We start from the raw sequence: 19,658 nt of genomic DNA, 5'->3' as shown, positions 1-19,658 counted from the left end.
ATATATTACAATTATTATTTGTTTATTTTTGTACTAACACATGAAAATCTAAAAAATATTATTCTTAAAGAAAAACAATACAGGTCTGTGTGAGGTCTGTGTATTTGGCTGACAGTTGAATCATTTATACATTTATTTTATCAGCTAATCAAACCTTGCAGTGGAAGTAAAGCCAGTAAAATACAAATAAAAAAATACTGGGCAATAGGGATTTTGGTCTTTGATCCCCTCTTCCCCAGTGTTTTTTGTATTTTCTGTGTATGCTGTACAGCACATACACTGTGCAGTGTACACAATCAGCCCATTCACACCGCTTGTGAGATGTCATGAATGTGCTCGGTGCTGGGGAGGATGACTCCTGTGTGTATGCACAGGACTTACATCATTAGTGGCCACCCAGTGGCCAAAGAGGATTTCCAAGAACCTGGTTTTAAGCAACACTCCACTCCATTGGATAATGACAGAAATCTTACTGTCCAATCTTAAAGCTTCAAATCGCTTAGGTGTGAACGAGGCCTTAATGTAATGCATAAACATGCTATCAAATTATCTTTTTAATCTCCAACTTTCAACAAAATAACACCTGGGTTCCTGCCATGAGGTCCTTGTTCAGGCACTTCCTGTTATAGAGTGACAGCTGTCTCCCCGTTCTGATCCTCCATTGTCTCCCTGTCACATGCGCCCCGTTGGAGACTATAAGTGTCCGTGCCAACAAACATTGTGCAGGCAAGGTCCACCGCTGTCATTATCAGGAAGCTGGTCCAGAGCAATGATGTGTTGGCAATGCTAACGTGAGTGCATGTAGGCAGGAAGTGACTGAAAAAGGCTGAAAGAAATCAGCAGCACTGAGATCAAAGCAAGGATGAAAAAGGTGAAAACAGTATTTTATGAAAAAAATACCATGTCAGCTATTTATAATACATAGTTAGAACAAATAAAATGTCACCAAGCTAACCTCAGCAGTCCAACGGTGGTGAAACTTTAAATTTCATCATGCCTGTGGAAGTCGTAGCTGTGAGAAAATGCATCATGGGACTTGTAGTTCCACAGCAGCTGAAGTGCTTAGGTTGCCTACTTCTGAGTAGGGCAATATATATACTTTAAATCCTTTATAACTGCTTGCTGAGCCTGTTGCTCTTCACACTTGTTCTTCTCTGTAAAGTTCACAGTTTATAAAAATGTATTCTTTTTCTTCCAGGGAATCAAAAAATAGCTCTAAACAAAGGGACAATTCACTTTCAAATGTCCCCTGGACGTTCGCTTAATTTCTAGCACAGTGTAATAGCCGGGTATCCGACTCCACACTTACAGCTTTGACTTCCAGGGAAATTGATACAAATACACAGAGTAGAGAGCCAACATTTAACACGAGCAGAAAAAGAATGAATTAAAATGAAAAAAGCTATTAGGGGAACAGTCACTTGTAATCTTTGATGTCATTTTTACCATGCAGCGAGATAAAAGTGGGAATCAAAATCTTTCTTGTTTCTCTTTTTTTTATGTGTGCATTGCAAGCAAATATCACTTGTGGAACTGTTGTGGAGAACAACTAGAAATGCAAAACCATTCAAAGTAACTAATGAAAGAGGACCTTCAGCCCACTAAATAACTCTGTACTAGGGACGTTCAGATACCAAGTACCGTAATTCATACAAGTACAAGAACAGATTCTTTTCCAGCTCCAAGACTAGACTAGAGAAAAGCTCAAAAGTTAGGAGACAGCTGTCATTTTTAAGGAGCATACAGAGCTCCTGGGATTTGTGCTATAATTTCGCGCTGAAGTTGCTAGAGGGCCACACCATTATAAATAGGGAAGCAGGTTGTTTGCCACGACAGTAGAAGTTATTTTTTTCTGAAGATATGAGTAAACAACGCGATTTAAGAACAGCAGAATTTGTTAAATGTTCAAGAGCAGCTGTTGTTAAAGTGTTTAAAGACTGGACTGTCAGCCGAAAATCTGGGTCTGAACGTGGGAATTGTGGCCGTCAGCGACTAGTCAATGTTAGGGCAGAACGGAGAGTGGCAAGACTGGTACAAGACAACAGAAGGGCAACAGTGCAGTGTCAGATTCCTCGCATCACCTTTCAACATCTCGTGAAGTCACGAGGCGGCCCAACGAAGTCATCTCGTGGAGTCATCTCGTGGCCCAACGAAGTACTGAGGGGATGGTCATAATAATCTGGCTACTCAGTGTATATATATATATATATATATACAGTATATATGTATATATGGGCTTAGTAACGCACTGGACTCTGGGCTTAGTAACACACTAGACTCAGGGTTTAGTAACGCACTGGACTCTGGGCTTACTAACGCACTGGACTCAGGGTTTAGTAACGCAGTGGACTCTGGGCTTAGTAACGCACTGGACTCCGGCCTTAGTAACGCACTGGACTCTGGACTTACCTGAGACCCCACGAGCCCACCTGAGAGTGACCCTGCAGAGCACACCATAGATCCTGCATAGCCCATCTGAGACTCTCTATGGTGGCCTCTGCAGGGCCTCAGGTGGGTGGAGGTCCTGCAGAGCCCACTATAGAGACAGCAAAAGGTTTCCCAGCACACTAGCCAGCCAGCATGCAAAAAAAAACCTGTCTATCCACTAAGGTTAAAAGCTGAGGTTTAGGTACACGTCTTCTGCAGAAAATGTGAAAGCCGCACAGCCGCGTCAAGGCACCTCCATATAGTGCGGTCCTAACTCTAAACTATGAGAGTCTCCATCTTGGAGCACATGTGGCAAAATATTAAATTGGGTGCAGGTTTGTCAGGAGGAAGCCCAACCTCCTTACAGGCACAGAGACGCACAAGGGACCCCGCACATCACAACGGCAGCTGAGACCCCCCCATGCGTCACTGCACCAAATCAGTCAAGCAAAACAAATGGCAAACGCAGTCATCAATTCGTTACCAGCTTTACAGCAAGGTGCACATGGAAGGGCTTCGAACCTTCAAACAGTAAAACAGCAAAAAGTTTCCCAGCACACTCGCCAGCCAGCATGCAAAAAAAAACCTGTCTAACCACTAAGGTTAAAAGCTGAGGTTTAGATACACGTCTTCTGCAAAAAATGTGAAAGCCGCACAGCCACGTCAAGGCACCTCCACATAGTGCCTTTTTTTTTGCATGCTGGCTGGCGAGTGTGCTGGGAAACTTTTTGCTGTTTTACTGTTTGAAGCCCTTCCATGTGCACCTTGCTGTAAAGCTGGTAACGAATTGATGAGTGCGTTTGCCATTTGTTTTGCCCCACTATAGAGAGTCTCATTATAATCCACTTTTCTAATTAAATGAAATAACAGCACACAGGGTGCAGTTACACCCGTATCCCAGCCAGACAGTGTGCACTGCAGGTGGCGTGGCATGTGACACACACTTCTCCTCTCCCGCCTGCCTGTTACTAGCGATGCGGCTGGGAGACGAGGTGAGTCATAGGATCCGTCCCCTTGCTGAGAAGCCCGTCGGCAGTGCAGGGCCCCTGGGACCCTGCACTGCCGCATATTCCACTATAGAGACGCACAAGGGACCCCGCACATCACAACGGCAGCTGAGACCCCCCCATGCGTCACTGCACCAAATCAGTCAAGCAAAACAAATGGCAAACGCAGTCATCAATTCGTTACCAGCTTTACAGCAAGGTGCACATGGAAGGGCTTCGAACCTTCAAACAGTAAAACAGCAAAAAGTTTCCCAGCACACTCGCCAGCCAGCATGCAAAAAAAAACCTGTCTAACCACTAAGGTTAAAAGCTGAGGTTTAGATACACGTCTTCTGCAAAAAATGTGAAAGCCGCACAGCCACGTCAAGGCACCTCCACATAGTGCCTTTTTTTTTGCATGCTGGCTGGCGAGTGTGCTGGGAAACTTTTTGCTGTTTTACTGTTTGAAGCCCTTCCATGTGCACCTTGCTGTAAAGCTGGTAACGAATTGATGAGTGCGTTTGCCATTTGTTTTGCCCCACTATAGAGAGTCTCATTATAATCCACTTTTCTAATTAAATGAAATAACAGCACACAGGGTGCAGTTACACCCGTATCCCAGCCAGACAGTGTGCACTGCAGGTGGCGTGGCATGTGACACACACTTCTCCTCTCCCGCCTGCCTGTTACTAGCGATGCGGCTGGGAGACGAGGTGAGTCATAGGATCCGTCCCCTTGCTGAGAAGCCCGTCGGCAGTGCAGGGCCCCTGGGACCCTGCACTGCCGCATATTCCACTAGGGGGGGTGCCCAGGACCGGAACTCACTAGGTCCTCAACAGCCTCAGGCCCCGGCGGTAGTTCCGCCCCTGTATAGGGAGCCGCAGCAGAGGGATGAAAGAGCCACATGCGGTTCCGGAGCCGCGGGTTGCGGACCCCTGACCTAGGACATGAAGTATGTTACTGGAAGGATCACCAGGTAAAAATAAAGTAAAAAAAAGCCTGAAAAAAGAAACTTATTGCAGCCCTCACATCTAAGGACTGGTAATCTGTAACACATTACAATTTTGTTCTCGAGTTTAGATAGACTTTAACTGGCAGCCACTCAACCTCTAATTACAAAACACTTAGTAAAAGCAGTAAAGAAAAATTATCGAGGTAAAATTTTAAAAAAGTACTAAACTTACTCCCCAGCGTCTGGAGGCCTTGCCCAAGCGTGGGTGGTGTCACTGGACCACCCAACCGAGGGTGAGGTCACAGGATCACCTAAAGAAGGGTGATGTCACTGGATCACCTAAGGTAGGGTGAGGTCAATGGATCACCTAAGTGAGGATGACGTCCCTGGATCACCTAAGCAAAGATGATGTCACTAGATCACCTAAGCAAGGATGATGTCACTGGACCCCCTAAGAGAAGGTGGCATCATTGGATTGCCTAAGCAATAGTGACCTCACTGGATTGCTTGAGCAATTGTGAAATCATTGGATTGCTTAGGTGAGGATGAGGTCACTAGATTGCCTAAGCAAAGGTAGCATCACTCCAGCAACACAGACATAAATTAAAATTATTTTTTATTAGTAGTATAGGGGGTAGCTGGAACCCCTGTCAGATTTGTATTTCTGTCTGTGTCCCTGTTGCACATTTTTGTTCACTTCCTGTCTGATAAAACCATTATCAGCAGGACAGGAAGTGAGGGGAAATCTTAAGAAGCCCAGGATAGCAGTAAACGCCATACAGGAGATCTAATTCTTCCCTATTGGAAAGAAACTAGAAAGAACGTTTTTGGCTTAACAAAAACTTTAACTGCACTGGGCTATAACTCTGTACTCTGACAAGTATATCAATACCGAACATATTAAAATGTCAAGTCAAGGAGAGCACATTGCTACATTGTTATCCAGCATACTTGTATCTCTGCATGTAATCACTAGTGTTCCTTTTCCTTTCAGCACCAAGGACAGCGTCTGTATAGCGTTAAAAGCTGCTGCGGGTGCTGAATGGAGGATTGTTACTGATGATATAATGTGGGAAACTCGACTTTAGTTAAAAGGTTTTTACACATTATGAGGGAAATGGGTTTGCTTAAAAAAAATCTATAGTCAGGAAGAGTGATGACTCAGTGATTAGCAATTGTCAATTGTCTTGTTCTACATATAATAATTGGACCATAATTATCAATACCAATTCAGTATAGAAGAGGGAAAAAATTAAGTTGATTAGTAACTACAAGCAACACAGGCTCAGGGAATTTCTGTTCCAGACATGTTTATTAATGAGGTTGAGTGGTCATCATGTTTGATAATGTTGAGTCTTGCAGTCTTTCAGACTTTAGGTATGCAGAGCTTCAGATAACGCACAATCATGGAGTGTGGCATGAATCTTTATTGAGTATTTCGGGAAGCAGAAGCACCATCCTTTGCAGCTGCATGTCTTTAATATATTTATTTTGTTACATATATTAATTTCATGGGTTAGCTTTTTATTTAATTCATATCCGAGTCATGCTTCAAATTTCCTTCCCCTACTTTATTTTTAAAAAGTGTTTTTTATTGCTTTCCTGTCCATCTCTAGGATTTCCACCCAGTTTCTGTCCTGGTGACACGTTGTCTACAGTTTTGGCTGAAGATATACATTAAGGTCACATGAACACGGGGCTAATAATTGTGACTGCAAATTTCTGCATCAATAACCCGTGAATTCTTGCAGCAGGAATCACAGGTGGGTTCGTACACCTCCGGCTGCTGTGGCTGTTTAAGTGAATGAGAGACTGACTGCAGCCGCATCTGTTCATGGCCGTCCACATGTCCAAATGTAGATGGAAGGATTACCTCTGGTTAGGGATAGATGGTTGCCCCTGGATGCAATCTGCCTGCGTCCAGGGGCAATCATATATCTTTAACCACAGGTTCTTGCTGCAGGAATCCGCAGCTATATATATATATTAGCCCAATGTGTGCATGTGGCCTAAAGCTGCACCCAAGGTAAAGAGTTACATAATAATATGAGAGCTGACATGATTTTTATTTCTACCCATCTGGTGGTATGATTTACACAGCCCTGCCACACATCACAGTCCTGTTTGCAGGACAGGAGTCCAACTTTTCTGTGCTGAAGTTAAAGTAATAAGTAATAGCCAGAACAACAGCATTGCTGGCCACAATCTTCTTGGTTCTGTACTGTGCTGAGCAGCTTCCTCTCTGCTCTGAAAATGCAGGGGTCGTTCACTTGACACACTGGTCATCAAGCAGACAAGGCATTCTCTGAATGGTTGCTGTGCTAAGTGAATCACCCCTATGTTTTCAGAGCAGAGGAGAAGCTGCTCAGCGCAACACTGTATAGGACCCAGACAATCACAGCCAGCATTGCTATGGCTCTGGCTACTACAGGATTCCCAGTGGCCGATCAGGTATTGCATATACATACTTACATTGGGACAAGCTGGTATAATGCATACCTAGATTTCAGCTTTAAAGTCACACTAACTGGTCTTGTTTCTATCCTTAGCCTGGGACTGGACAGTAAAAGGGGTAGTGGCACTTGTTTTGCAACACAACTGAATGACTTCTTGTGCTGCGTCTCCCATCGCATATGCATCCTATACCTGGCAATGTTGCCTCTTTAAATCAGAAGCAGCAATGTTACAGAATATACAGAGCAAAAGTGTAACCCTGCAGCATTTTAGCTGTATTTATGTTTAAAGCTTACAATATCACATCATCACACTCCTATAAAGTGGTCCCTACGTGAATCTTCTTACTTGCGCACAGTTGCTTTGTTTTCTGGACAGCTTTAGCTCACTGATTGTTGCCTCGAATTGCTCTCTAAATGAAAAAGTTAATTGCAGTGTTCCCGTTCTGCACCGTAATCATCCAGCCAGAAATTCAAATAAAGTTGCATGTTTCAAAGCCACTCAACAAGAAAACATTAGCAGCAGCCAGAACAGATCATTTAACAGGATGCAAACTACAACACGGCTAGAGGTAAATGTCTATTCTTCAAGCTCTGGATGACATGAGCTTCCCCTGATCTGAGAACTGTTTTTTTGAAGAGTCTGCTGAACACAATAATTTGGGGCACTTTAGCTGAATTGGCCATTTGAAAATAACAGTTTCATCTGCTGTAATAGGCAATGATAAAGAGTGATGAAAAGCAGGCTGACACCCCAACCTTGACATTAAAGCTTGTTTTCTGGTCGTGTTCAGTACATTTGACACAGGATTAGAGCATTGGGATTTCAGGGAGTGCAAACAAACACCCTTTTTAAAGTGCATTGATCAGGATGGAAACATTGTTAATGACATCAGATTGGATATTTCTTTGCACTCTTAGGCCTCATTCACGCGAGAAACGGCCGGCACGTACAGATCCGTGCTGCGTACACAGCCGTATTGGGCAGCTCCCGGGAAGGACAGGTGCTGCATGTGATTAGTACGCAGCCCCTGTCCTTCTCTATGGGACTACGCGGCCGTATGCCGCCTTACGCTCACCCGCCCTGCAAGTCTGTGCGGGTGTCCGTACTCATACACTGACAGGATGGATCCTGTCTGCGTCCGAGCCGGGACACCCGCACCCGTACGGACCTGCACTTGGGGTGAGCGTACGGCCGCATAGTCCCATAGAGAAGGACAGGAGCTGCATACTAATCACACGCAGCACCTGTCCTTCCCGGGAGCTGCCCGATACGGCCGTGCACACAGCACGCAGCTGTGTCAGCCGTTTCTTGTGTGAATGAGGCCTTAGTGGATTGCCCCACCTTAGTGAATGGGAAAGTATAGAACAGCCAATAGGAATTTAGATTGTTGGAATATTCATCTGGGAAGAAAGTATTTATATTCTGAAGCCATTAGGCCAAGACTTAGTAGAAATACTTTTCTTGCCTGTTCAGTCACACTTTGGTTGATCAAGACTTTACAGATAGCCTACTTGGAGGAAGGTTTCTCAACTAGTGATTAGATGATTTATTCACCGCACTGGGAGAGTATATTATCTTTCAAAAGCTGTTATGTGCAGAAGGCTGCAAAGCATAAAAATCATACTTTGCAGCATGCCGGCCCCTGCACATAATGCTGAGCTTCTGGGTACTAAACATGTGTGATTCTTTTCCTTCCAAATTGAAATTCGCACGCATTTATGTTAATTTAGACATTTGGATCCATCCGAATTTCTGATGACAGAAATAACAAATCCGAACGTATCCCAATGTTTGATAACGAAATTCGGATACATACGCACACTGGGATTGCCTTGCCATCAGCAGAGCATTGCTGGGAAATCTCATCTCTAATCTCACGAGATCTCAGGGAAAGGCATTTTCCTCCCCTGAGATGATGTACATGGTTACATGTCTTGTCAGTGTGCCGGAAATCCAGGAAGTAAAAAGAGAGCTATTAATCTGCCCTTAGTAAACATGGCCACTGCCAGAAGACTGGGGAAGAGAAATAAGGTATGCAAAGAATACAAAGCCGGCAATTATCTAGAAGTATGTGTTTGAAGATTGTCATTACTAAACATTTCTAAAGGTGTCTTTGTTGTTATTTTAAAGATATTGGTAAAGGTCCCCTTTAACTATTCACAGAAGTAATAATAATACAAATAAAGAGGGTGTGGTTCCCCTCCCTAACTCATGCCAGGTACTCAGGAGAGGGAGAAATGTGACTTGTGACAGTACAGCGCTCCACTCGCATCACATGCCCCTTCTCATTATTGCCCATTCACAAAATGTCCTGTATTTTCTCAAAGAAAAACACCACCCCACCCCCTCCTCCTCCAATCACAGGCAATAGTGAGGCAGGTGATGCAACCAGAGTGCTGTACTGCTCAAGTTTTAATTTAGTTTAATAATATTTATTAAGATTGTAGTCCATCACGGGAGTGAGTTTGGAGCGGTGGCTACTTTACAACACACACAGGGACCATGGGGAACAAAGTAGTCACCCTCCAGAAGGAAGGACAGTATAAGCACCAATTCAGAGATTATTTGAGTATCTACAGCCGAGTGATACACAAATAGGATACATGTTTGTGAATACTTGAGGTACTTGAATGCATTTTTAAGATTCATTTCCAGAGTTTAAAGTCACTTTAACTTTAACCCCCTTACCCCAAACCTAATTCTAACTTAAATCCTGAGCTAATTCATAACATTGAACAAGCCCTTCTAAATCATACTTATCTTGTTCTGTGCCAGTGACCCTGTATAATCTCATTACTATAATGCCACCGAATCTCCACATCAAAAATAATTCCCATGTATACGATAATATATAGAAATATATTTGTTTCCATGAACCATATGTACAAGGCATTTTAATTATGGATTGAGGGTAAAGCTGAACTCAAGACGGGTATAATAACATCCAGACCAGTTATGCATGCATTGAAACATGCATTCACACTTTTCCGGTGTGGTGTGCTGTAGTAACACAACTTATATAACTCAATGCATGTTACATGCGTTAATGTGTTGTAGTGCTATTCTTTTTGAATGGCACCCCAATAAACTAGGCAACACAGCTCCAACACATATGCAGTGCACTACTGTGCATGGGCCCTTAATGTATTTTTACTTAGAAATAGCATAAGGCTGGGTTCACACCTGGGCTTATGTTTTCTGCTCGTTTTTCAGCTAATTTTTTTAGCACGGTTTTCTGTTCAGTGAAATGCGCGTTTTTCACTTTCAAACTTCCCGCCGGCTCCGTCCCCCTGCGATGCGGCCGCTCACAGCGCGGATCACGGACAAGGTAAGTCCTACCCTGTATTCCCGAGTGTGGCTTGGAGTTACCGCTTTGTTAACCCCGAGCCACACTCGGGAATACCAATGGAAACACGCGGAAAAACGCCCCAAAGAAGCTCCTGTACTTGTTTGGGCATAGGGTGTTTTTCAGCCCTTCTCAACGGGCTGAAATACGCCCAGGTGGGAACCATCCCCATAGGGAAGTATGGGACTTCACTGTTTGAGCGTATTACAGCACGTCGATCAGCGCTGTAAAACGCCCAGGTGTGAACCTGGCCTTAGTGACTACATCTGTCTTGCATTAGCCACCTGTAAATCCCCACTCAGGGGGAGAAAGAGCACATCAATTTTTTTTATTTTTTTTAAAGAGCTCGTGGACGTGCATCATAAAACAAACTTCCGCCTGTGAACAAAAAAAGTGAGCAGCACACACACAAAAACGTGCACAAGGGTGCTTGGTCCTTCAATAAAGAAGGGACCTCGAATTCCCGACCCCCCGGGGCGCAAGGCTCCTGACAGGGGTTGAGATACTTTGGTCCACCAACCTGGAGGCTCGCGGACCCCGATCCTTCGGGGACGTGCCGAAACAGGTCCCACCAAGTACTAGGTAGGGGGCTCTCCCGAAGAGAGACCCCCTGGTTCGGGAGGAGGCAGAGAACCTATATTAGGCACAGAACCTCCTCCCCAGCATCGGGAATAGGCCCCGAAGGTACCTGCACCCTAAGCAATCTGTGGGTCAAATAGAAAAATAAAAAAGTGCCAAATCGTGCATGAGGTGCAATAAATAAAGAAATAGTGCCAGTGCACCACGCTGACAGGCCCTAGGGGCCGGGTGCTAAAAAATTACCCCGGACTAGCCATAAGGCCTGTCCAAGAGGCGTTGCAGAAATTGCAAGGTGGTGTGTGACCAAGTGCACAGTGAGTCATGTGGGTTCCCACACCCAAGTGACTTTCTGAGCACCCCTGGGACTCCACCCCCAGGGGGCACAACACATACGCATATTATTACAGAGAACGCTCTGCCGCCTCCCAACCCTCCAGCCTCGACCAAGCTTCGTATCCATTCCCATCAGAAGGTAGTGCCGTCAGGGGTCCATCCCTACCACCGGTGACAAGCCCAGCATCACTGGGCCAGAATCTAACCAGGAGGGACTGTACCCCATCTGACACCCACCAATTACGCCGGTAAATACTAAGCCACCATCCTAATCACCTCGAGAAGGAGTGGTGTCGTTCTTCCACCTGATAAGAACAGATACTACACTTGATCTAAGCCAAAAGGCCGAGAAGCAATCTGCTTATAGGAAGCAGGCCTACAGATGGTCAGAGCGTAGAATGACCTTATCAGTGAGCTCTCGCTCAATCATTGTCTGATCACATGGTGAGACTGGCCGTGGCCTAAGCTATACAACTAATTTACATGGTTGCCCTCAGAGAGATCCAGCATTTGGTTATGATGTCTGTCTGGCAGAGGTACCTGAATCACAAGACTGCCTCAACAGAATTACATATATTATGGCCGATAAAACTGTTTACGTATTTATCTCAAGTTAATGTTTAACTGTTTGCCTGGAGCTTAGCTTTCAGATTTTACTTTGGTAGCGTTTTCGATATAGAATGCCAACTACATGATAGGTTCCCTTCATAATTCTATTATTGCATTTGAAACCTGAATCATCGTTATATTAAAATAACCAAACATTACTGACCTCATCCACATTTTCAAAGGCATTGATGACATCATACGGCAAACAGGACAAGAGATCAATGACAAACCAAGTCTTCAAGTAGTTCATTCTTATTAACTTTGGGTCTGAAATGACTTCCCCAGCAGGCCCAACAAAGGTGGTGTGAAAATTTAGTACAATGTCCACCAGAAATATGACATCCACGATACTGTCCAGCACCAGCCAGGCCACGTTGTTCTGTTTGGTTTTGAAGGAAACGTTGTAAGGGACCAGGATAGCAGTGTAAAACGTTAATATCAAGATGACCCAATCCCAGGTGGTTTTGAAGACACAGTAATGAAGAATGATATGAGGAGGGGTCTTCGGGGCTTCTTGTTTGTATTGTGGAAGAATCTCAGAGCCAAGCTGCAGCACCTAGAAGACAAAGCGGACAATGAGCAAATATAACACTTGCTTGTTTTTCCCCAATAGAATTTACTTTGCAGCATTCCTTCTACTTCTGGGACCCTTAGCTGCTTCAATGTGTACTAAATATGAAGCGTTGGCCATACATAAAACTATGGGAACATCTTTAACATCCAACAATTTCATGAAAGTAGCCACAGGGCCCCAATATCAGGAACAATATCATGCAAGAGTGTTAAGTTTTCAGGAACCTTTTTTTACAGTTTTTAAAAAAATATGTTTTTAAGAAATCTTTGTTTTACAAATACTGATTATTACAGAGAACGCATATGACATTGGATTCCCAAAGTATTATGGGTTTTCAATAGGGACTCTCTTCCTCTAACTGAAAAGTTCTATGGAGTTTCCTGAAAACAACATTGCAGGGTGGGAGATAAGTCACCCCTCTGACTTATTCACTTTTGTGTGTAAGTTACTGAGCTCTTTAAACAACAGGCTTTCTTCAGTAAGCCAGGTAAGGATAGTCTGGAAAACATGTATAAAAAAGTCCGGCGCTCTCACCTTCTGTCTGAAAAGGAAATGATAACATTTTCATATGCAATATTTCATACTTGCCGTTCTATAAGAAAATAATATCTATATATGATAATTCTATATTGAAAATAATCATTATGCATTCGTCCTAAAGCACTGTGAATGATGCAGGTTTGCAGATGAATCAGGTCTATAAAAAATGTTCTGAATTCTCCATAGAATAATCTATGCCAATTTATATTGCTCTAAAAGCCTTTCTCACTAATGACTACAACATAATACTGATCTATAAGCAGACACGTACTCTTATGAGTTTGAACGGGGAACTAATATCTTGCAAACAGTAAACAGTCAATATCTCATTAATCTGAATAATGACATAATCAATTGGATAAAGAGCCGCATACATTTTACATGATGTATGGGAATGTGTTCTTGTGACTTGTGCCGCAATAAATACTGTAAGATATGTGCAGTGTTTGTTGTATTCGGGGCTGCAGCTGATGTAAGGCAAAGCTGAAATTAGATATTAGGGTGTCCAAAGCAAGAGTTCAAAAAGGCCCCCAAATTCCCCAACATTACAGGATAATTATCGAAAGAGAGAGATAAATAGATAGATACTGTAGATAGATAGATAGATAGATAGATAGATAGATAGATAGATAGATAGATAGATAGATAGATAGATAGATAGATAGATAGATAGATAGACGGACAGACAGGCGGACAGACAGACAGATAGATAGATAGATAGATAGATAGATAGATAGATAGATAGATAGATAGATAGATAGATAGACAAACATGACTGGTGGCAATAGGGCTCATGTAGCATTGTCATCCTGCATTAAAAAAAACAGACCATCAAACACAGGTCAGCGTGCATGCATGGTTTTTTGCGTTCGCACCGCACTGGAACACAGGGCATTGCTGTACCACGCGTCCTGGTGCGGGTGATCGCACTGCGGGTGGGAGGTGTTTCTACGGTGTCATTGACATGAGTGGGACCACCACGCCCCCTCCTGCCCCAGAACGTGGGATGCTTAGTTTATGCAATCCAGTGCATTCACGGCACAGAACCATGCTGGAACGCACTGGATAGCGCATGAACGGGCTCTTAAAGAGTTTCATTACAGTACACTACCTGCACGGAGTATGTATATTGTCTGATTAAGTTTCCTCCAGGTTTTCTGGTTTTCTCCCACAATCCAAAAACATATTAATAGGTTACCTCTTTAAGTAGTTAGAGCATTAGTCACCTGCATTTGTTTCAATGTTCTCATAATGCCAACCCTTTTGGTTTAGAAGCAGGGTGCCTCCTCCCTAAAAGCAGGTCACAGTGATCTGCACAGAGGTGGAATTATGTCGGCCGCTTTCTTTCCCCCATCACTTACTGTTCATTGGGGAAAGAAATGCTGCTAAAAAAGAACTACTGGTAAACTGCATTTCAGGGAGACTCAAAGACAACAAAGTTAAGGCTTGCTACATGGGATCCCAGCCTTGGCTCAGGGAAAAGACCTCACTATGGGGAACAAGTTTCATTAGGAGATTTTGAATTTGTGGATGATACCCCGGAGTGTACCTAGAGCATTCAGGAGGCTACAGACTGCCATTATCATGTGTATAATCAATGGCTCTTGTGTGCTATTCCTGTTGCAATGTTGGCCATGAGAAAGCTCACCGCACGCTGGAACAATATGCAGAGCCTTTCAATAACCTAATGATGGTGGAGGGGGAATGTAGATGCAAAGGTTTTTCTAGTTATGTGATATGTTGTATAATTGCGTACAGCGTTATTTGGGCTCATACTGATTAAAGAAGCCAGGAATGAGAGAATTCTACTTTAAGGGGTCAGTTAGCTTTAGGTCGATTCAAACATTCAATGCAGACATGTTGCCCAGTCTTTCCAGGGCCAGACAAAGTTAACAGGTCATGATGTACTCTGTTGTGCTATGTGGTAACCCTGTGCACACACCTCTAATAGTGTAGCAGATCCATAAATCGTATTAGTAAGATACAGTTTTAGCTTAACGTTAAATCAATAAGCCAATCAAAGGAGCAATTATGTGCAGTAACCAATCAGATTTAACATTGCATTGGTTTTATTTTAAAGGGTCAGAGCAACCACTGCTAAATTTCCTCTATAGGTAGACACTGGTGGGACAAAGGGGATCCCTTTTGGCCATCTTTTACATAAACCGCAATCAGAATTCTGGTTAGCATTCTATTAATATTCAGAAAGTTTAATTTCCTTCTCAGAGTTTAATCTCCAGCCTGCTCTCCTTTCTCACTAAAGAATATAATAGACCTTTAAATGTTCTTTTTTTTTTAAACAATATATACAGCAAGTGTACTATTAAAGAAAAAAGAACAAATGAGAATGTAAGACAGACAGAAGCTATAACATGGAGCTCCTTAGAGGCCTGAACACTTGTCATTTCCCCCGCACTCTTCTGCATTAATAGAATGTCTATAAGAAGACAAGGTCCATCAGATATGCCACAGGGAGGACCCTGGGAATTCACCAGATAACTCATATAATTCAAAAGAAGTGACATTTCTGATGTTAAGCTATGCTGGATGGGTCTTCAGTGTGAGACCAGATCATCACAGCTTAAAATACAAGATTTATCTTCGGGAAAGAAGGGAATGTAAAACATTCAGTGCAAAGCACCAGACAGGAGGTTAAATATATCTGAGATCTGGGTAATAGTTTTTTTTCAAAGGCTGTAAATTGCCAGATTGTTGGCTAATGGTAGTGCCCAGATGTCCAGCCTTGGTCAGGCAACTATTGATTTATTTATTACAGGTATCTATATAGAGCCGACAATTTACGCAGCGCTTTACATAGTTGCACATTCACATCAGTCCCTGCCCACAAGCAGCTAACAGTCTAAGGTCCCTATTGCACACACATACAGGGCCAATTTAGACACCTACCTCATTATCAGTGTAAAGCTGTAAAATATTTAGAATATTGCAATTAGATGTGAGAAACATCTAAGCCCATGTGGACATTTGTGTTATCGCTTACTATTATTATTTTTTTTAAGTTAAGTTGTTGTTGTATTTGGAAAGATTGTTTATATGCCATTTTTTATGGGGTTTTAGCCTTTGCGGGCTCCCACATACATCTGGGTATGCGTTGGGGCCATGTCCAAGTGTTTGAGCAGCCAAACAACTGCCTTACACGAGAGTCAATCAATGTATCACACAGATCCTACCCCCAGCCACAGCTCAGACTCAGAAGTATCAGGGAAGCAACAGGCAGCTGGTACCCCAAGGCAGGGGCGCCCCGAGGCATGGTGTGACCCGGAGCACCCACTGGGTAACACCCAGCCATGACATCATCGCAAATGCGCGTGATGTACACATGCCTAATGAGGTCATGAGTGGTTACCTGCCTGCAGCCATCTTAGTGATGGATGCCGGCAGAGAGAGGAGGGGAAGTTGACCCGGCGGAATAAGGTATGCCGCCGGATCCCCTCCTCTTTCGTGCAACTGTCAGGCTCTCAGTCCATGAACGGGTGCTCTACTTTTCAGAGGGGGTGACACCCCTTTAATGATGTCACTCGGTGCGGACCGCATCCCCTAGTGATGCCACTGCCCCAAGGGAGCCCAATTCAGCCAAAAGTTAAGTCTGAACTGAGATCTAATAGTCCCTAGAAAAAAAAAATTCACACAAACCTGCTCAGACACCCCCCCTCACTTTCTCTGCATACAAGTCTGAGTGTTAGCTTATGTTGAGAGGTGTGGCTGTTACTCAGCTCTGCCAGCACAGAGCACTGAAGCATGAGCATAGGAAGTAAAGAGAAAAAGCTATTTAAGTAAATCCAAGCAAAAAATTAGTCACAAATCATAATGTGCAGTGCAGGACTATAAAGTCATAAAAAGGTGTGAGACTTCGATTGGGCTTTAATCTAGGCAGCATGAAGATTGGAAGAAGCAGGGTTTAAACTTGTATGGTTGGTTTAGGTAATGTTAACACTGACCTCAAGGCAGTTATGAAAGACACAAATTAATACAGCTCTGTATTCATGGACACATCGTTTCATGTATGTTTTTACTGCAAGCAGGTGGAAGTACCAACATTAAGTAGGTATCAGCTTCTTGCAGTCTACTGCTCAGTCTGCAAAGCAGAGCTCAGAGAGGAGGAGGGAGAAACAGCACAAGGAGCCAATCAAGTCTGCTGCAGTGCAAAGAGCATGCTGATATAAGGACAAAGCAGAGTGATCGTGTAATGAGATCTTTAGTGTGCAGCTTCTTCTTCTTCTTTTACTGTCCAGTCACAGGGCGGAGAGGGGGCATGTATGTGAAAGTGAAACTGCAGCTGGGGAAAAATCAGTTCTCCTGCCACGCCAGACAGGGCTGTGTATTGTGGCAGAGCTGTGTATATCTCAGAACTGAATAGAAAGTTATACAAATCCTTTGTCAGATAAAAAGCTCCCTTATTTGTATTTCATCTGATTTAGCTTTTTCTTTGGAGTTTGGGTTTAAACATGCATATACTCAGTGGCGGAACCATAGCGACCTAGGCAGCTGCTATGGGGCCCGAGCAAGAAAGGGAACAATGGGGTCCCCCTGATGCCGTGCGGGCCGTCTGGGTCGCTATGGCATCGCAGGCTGCTGGTTGTCACTGGCAGCTGTGAGGAGGAGACCGCCGCTGTCCAGAGCACTGAAAACCTGTCTGTGATCTGTGTAGTGGTGCGTTCCTCCTCACAGCCGCTGCAGAGTCAGTGACAACCAGCAGCTGCGGTGGAGGAGGCCGGGGCCCAGCGGCGGTGAAGGAGGAGGAAGAGGCCAGACCCGGCGGCGGTGGAGGAGTCAGGGCCTGCCGGCGACCATGGAGGAGGCAGGGCACAGCGGTGCAGGAGGCTGACAGCGGATCGGGGCTGACAGGTAAGAGGTGTGCAGGGGTGTGACCAGTCCACCTGAGACCCTGCAGAGCCCATCATAGAGAGACTATGGTGGGCTCTGCAGGGTCACTCTCAGGTGGGCTGTGAGGGATCTCAGGTGAGCTCTGCAAGGGAAGTAACTAGAAATCACAGGCCCCGATACACAATTTTGCTATGGGGCCCTGTGCTTTCTAGTTACGCCCCTGCATATACTTTCACATGTTTTTTAATGCATTTAGCCAAGATTTGCTTAGGACTTTAAGGCTAACCATACATTTTACAATGAATGTACAATCTCTGTACAATCAACCTTAGATCTACCAAAACTGTGTAATCTGGTGACCTTACCTAAACAATCCATTCAATTTGTATCCAATCAGACAAGCCCTTGAACTACATACTTTTTGTTAGTAGAGCTAAAGTTGATTGTAATTTGTGCGGTGAGCTTTAGGTAGAGGAAAACAGATTGATGTGCACTAAATTGCCACATTGGCTTTTCATATGATACAGTTCATCCACAGTGTTTTTTTTAAAGAAGAACGTCGGGCACAGATGGGGGCTACCCCTGAACTGCAAGGGGTAACTGCTAATTTCTGCCAAGTGTCAAAGAAAAAAGTTAAACTCACCTGATCTTCTGAGCCATCCAGCTCTTAGACCAGTCCCTGGAGTGTCTCTCCCCCTGTGCTGCAGTGGTCCAAGGTCCCTAAGTCATCATGTATTGGATGTGATTACAGCGAGAGACATACCATCGCTGCAGCGGAGAAGGAGACAGGCTGGGGGAGCGCTTCCAACTCCAAGGATCGGGTGAGTATAACTTATTTTTTTATTGCCCTAGGCAAAAATGAGCAGTTAACCTTTGCACTGCGGGGGTAACCCCATGCAAGGGTAATAAAAATTGTGACCGGAGTTCTTTTTTAAACACACATTACAGCAAAAAAGTGGATTTATTTTTTTCTGTGTGAACAACCTACATAGACAACTGTTTTACCAGTCCCTACAATTTCCCGCCCATAAAAAACCTTCACTGTTCCAAGCCTAATATGATTCTCTAGTCACTAGCAATAGCAGTTATGGTAATTAATCACAAGAGCTTTCGTATCTCATACAACAACAAGGCAATGTACTTCTCTATTTATTCCACCTTCTTGTGTCATATCTACAGGAACCTGTGAGATCTTCAGTACGTAAAGTCATTCATATCCCTCCTTATTTCTATCAGTGTGTGCTGAGTATAAACAGCAGATCGGTCAGCTGCGTGAGAACAAGCTGCATCCATGAATGCAAATGTTTCTTAATCACTACTGTCTTAAACAAGGAAGAGGCAGAATATTAAACAAGGCGATGAGCGGTGCTGTTCAGAAATATCGTTTCAGCCGCTGCCCACATCGCCACCGTAAGCCAATATATCTACATTAGCCTCTTGTATTTGACAGTCGTATGCTTTGTATCATTATGAATAAAGTGCATGCAGACGAGATAGATGCGTGTGAACTCAGGGTTGCATTGCAAAGAAAATATAGATGGAGGTGGTATATGAGCTTGTATGGTTATTGTTATTAAAATGACTTTGTGCTGTACATCTCATATGAGATACCTGTTTCAGTTTAATATCAATTTTAATAGATCATTTTCTCTCTTTATTTGCTGAAGCTGCTATTACGATAAAAACAGAATAAGAAACAATTATGGTCCATTTACACTTAAAGTGACAATAAACCCTCAGATTTTTTAACATAAACCAATACTGTAATGTGTGCCTAAGGCCCCGTTCCCACTGCGCGATATGCAAATCGCGCGTTTGTCGCGCGATTTGCATATTGCGCGATATCGCAAGATTTGCCGCGCGACATCGCGTTCAAGCTTGCATTGAGCAAGCTTGAATCGCGGCTAAATCCGCTCCAAAAAGGGTCCTGCTGTAGCGACCCGCGACCCTTTGCCCCATTGAAAATTTGCCGCGACACACAGGAAAAAAAATGCACATGACCATTTTTTT

General features: G+C 43.8%; 1 protein-coding gene across 1 annotated transcript in view; it reads right to left on the bottom strand.

Annotated features, from left to right (window-relative positions):
* KCNH1 (potassium voltage-gated channel subfamily H member 1) overlaps nt 1-19,658 on the bottom strand; it is a 253,988-nt gene that overhangs the window by 193,632 nt on the left and 40,698 nt on the right. Inside the window, exon 6 of the mRNA XM_018552733.1 lies at nt 11,853-12,245. Within this exon, the coding sequence (XP_018408235.1) occupies nt 11,853-12,245 (393 nt within the window). The remainder of the gene's footprint in view (nt 1-11,852; nt 12,246-19,658) is intronic.

Source organism: Nanorana parkeri, unplaced genomic scaffold, assembly GCF_000935625.1.
Source record: "Nanorana parkeri isolate BGI_ZX_2015 unplaced genomic scaffold, ASM93562v1 scaffold1, whole genome shotgun sequence".
In the NCBI taxonomy this organism is placed as follows: Eukaryota; Metazoa; Chordata; class Amphibia; order Anura; family Dicroglossidae; genus Nanorana; species Nanorana parkeri.
Note: the sequence above shows the minus strand (reverse complement) of the source record. Positions and strands in the feature narration are given on the sequence as shown.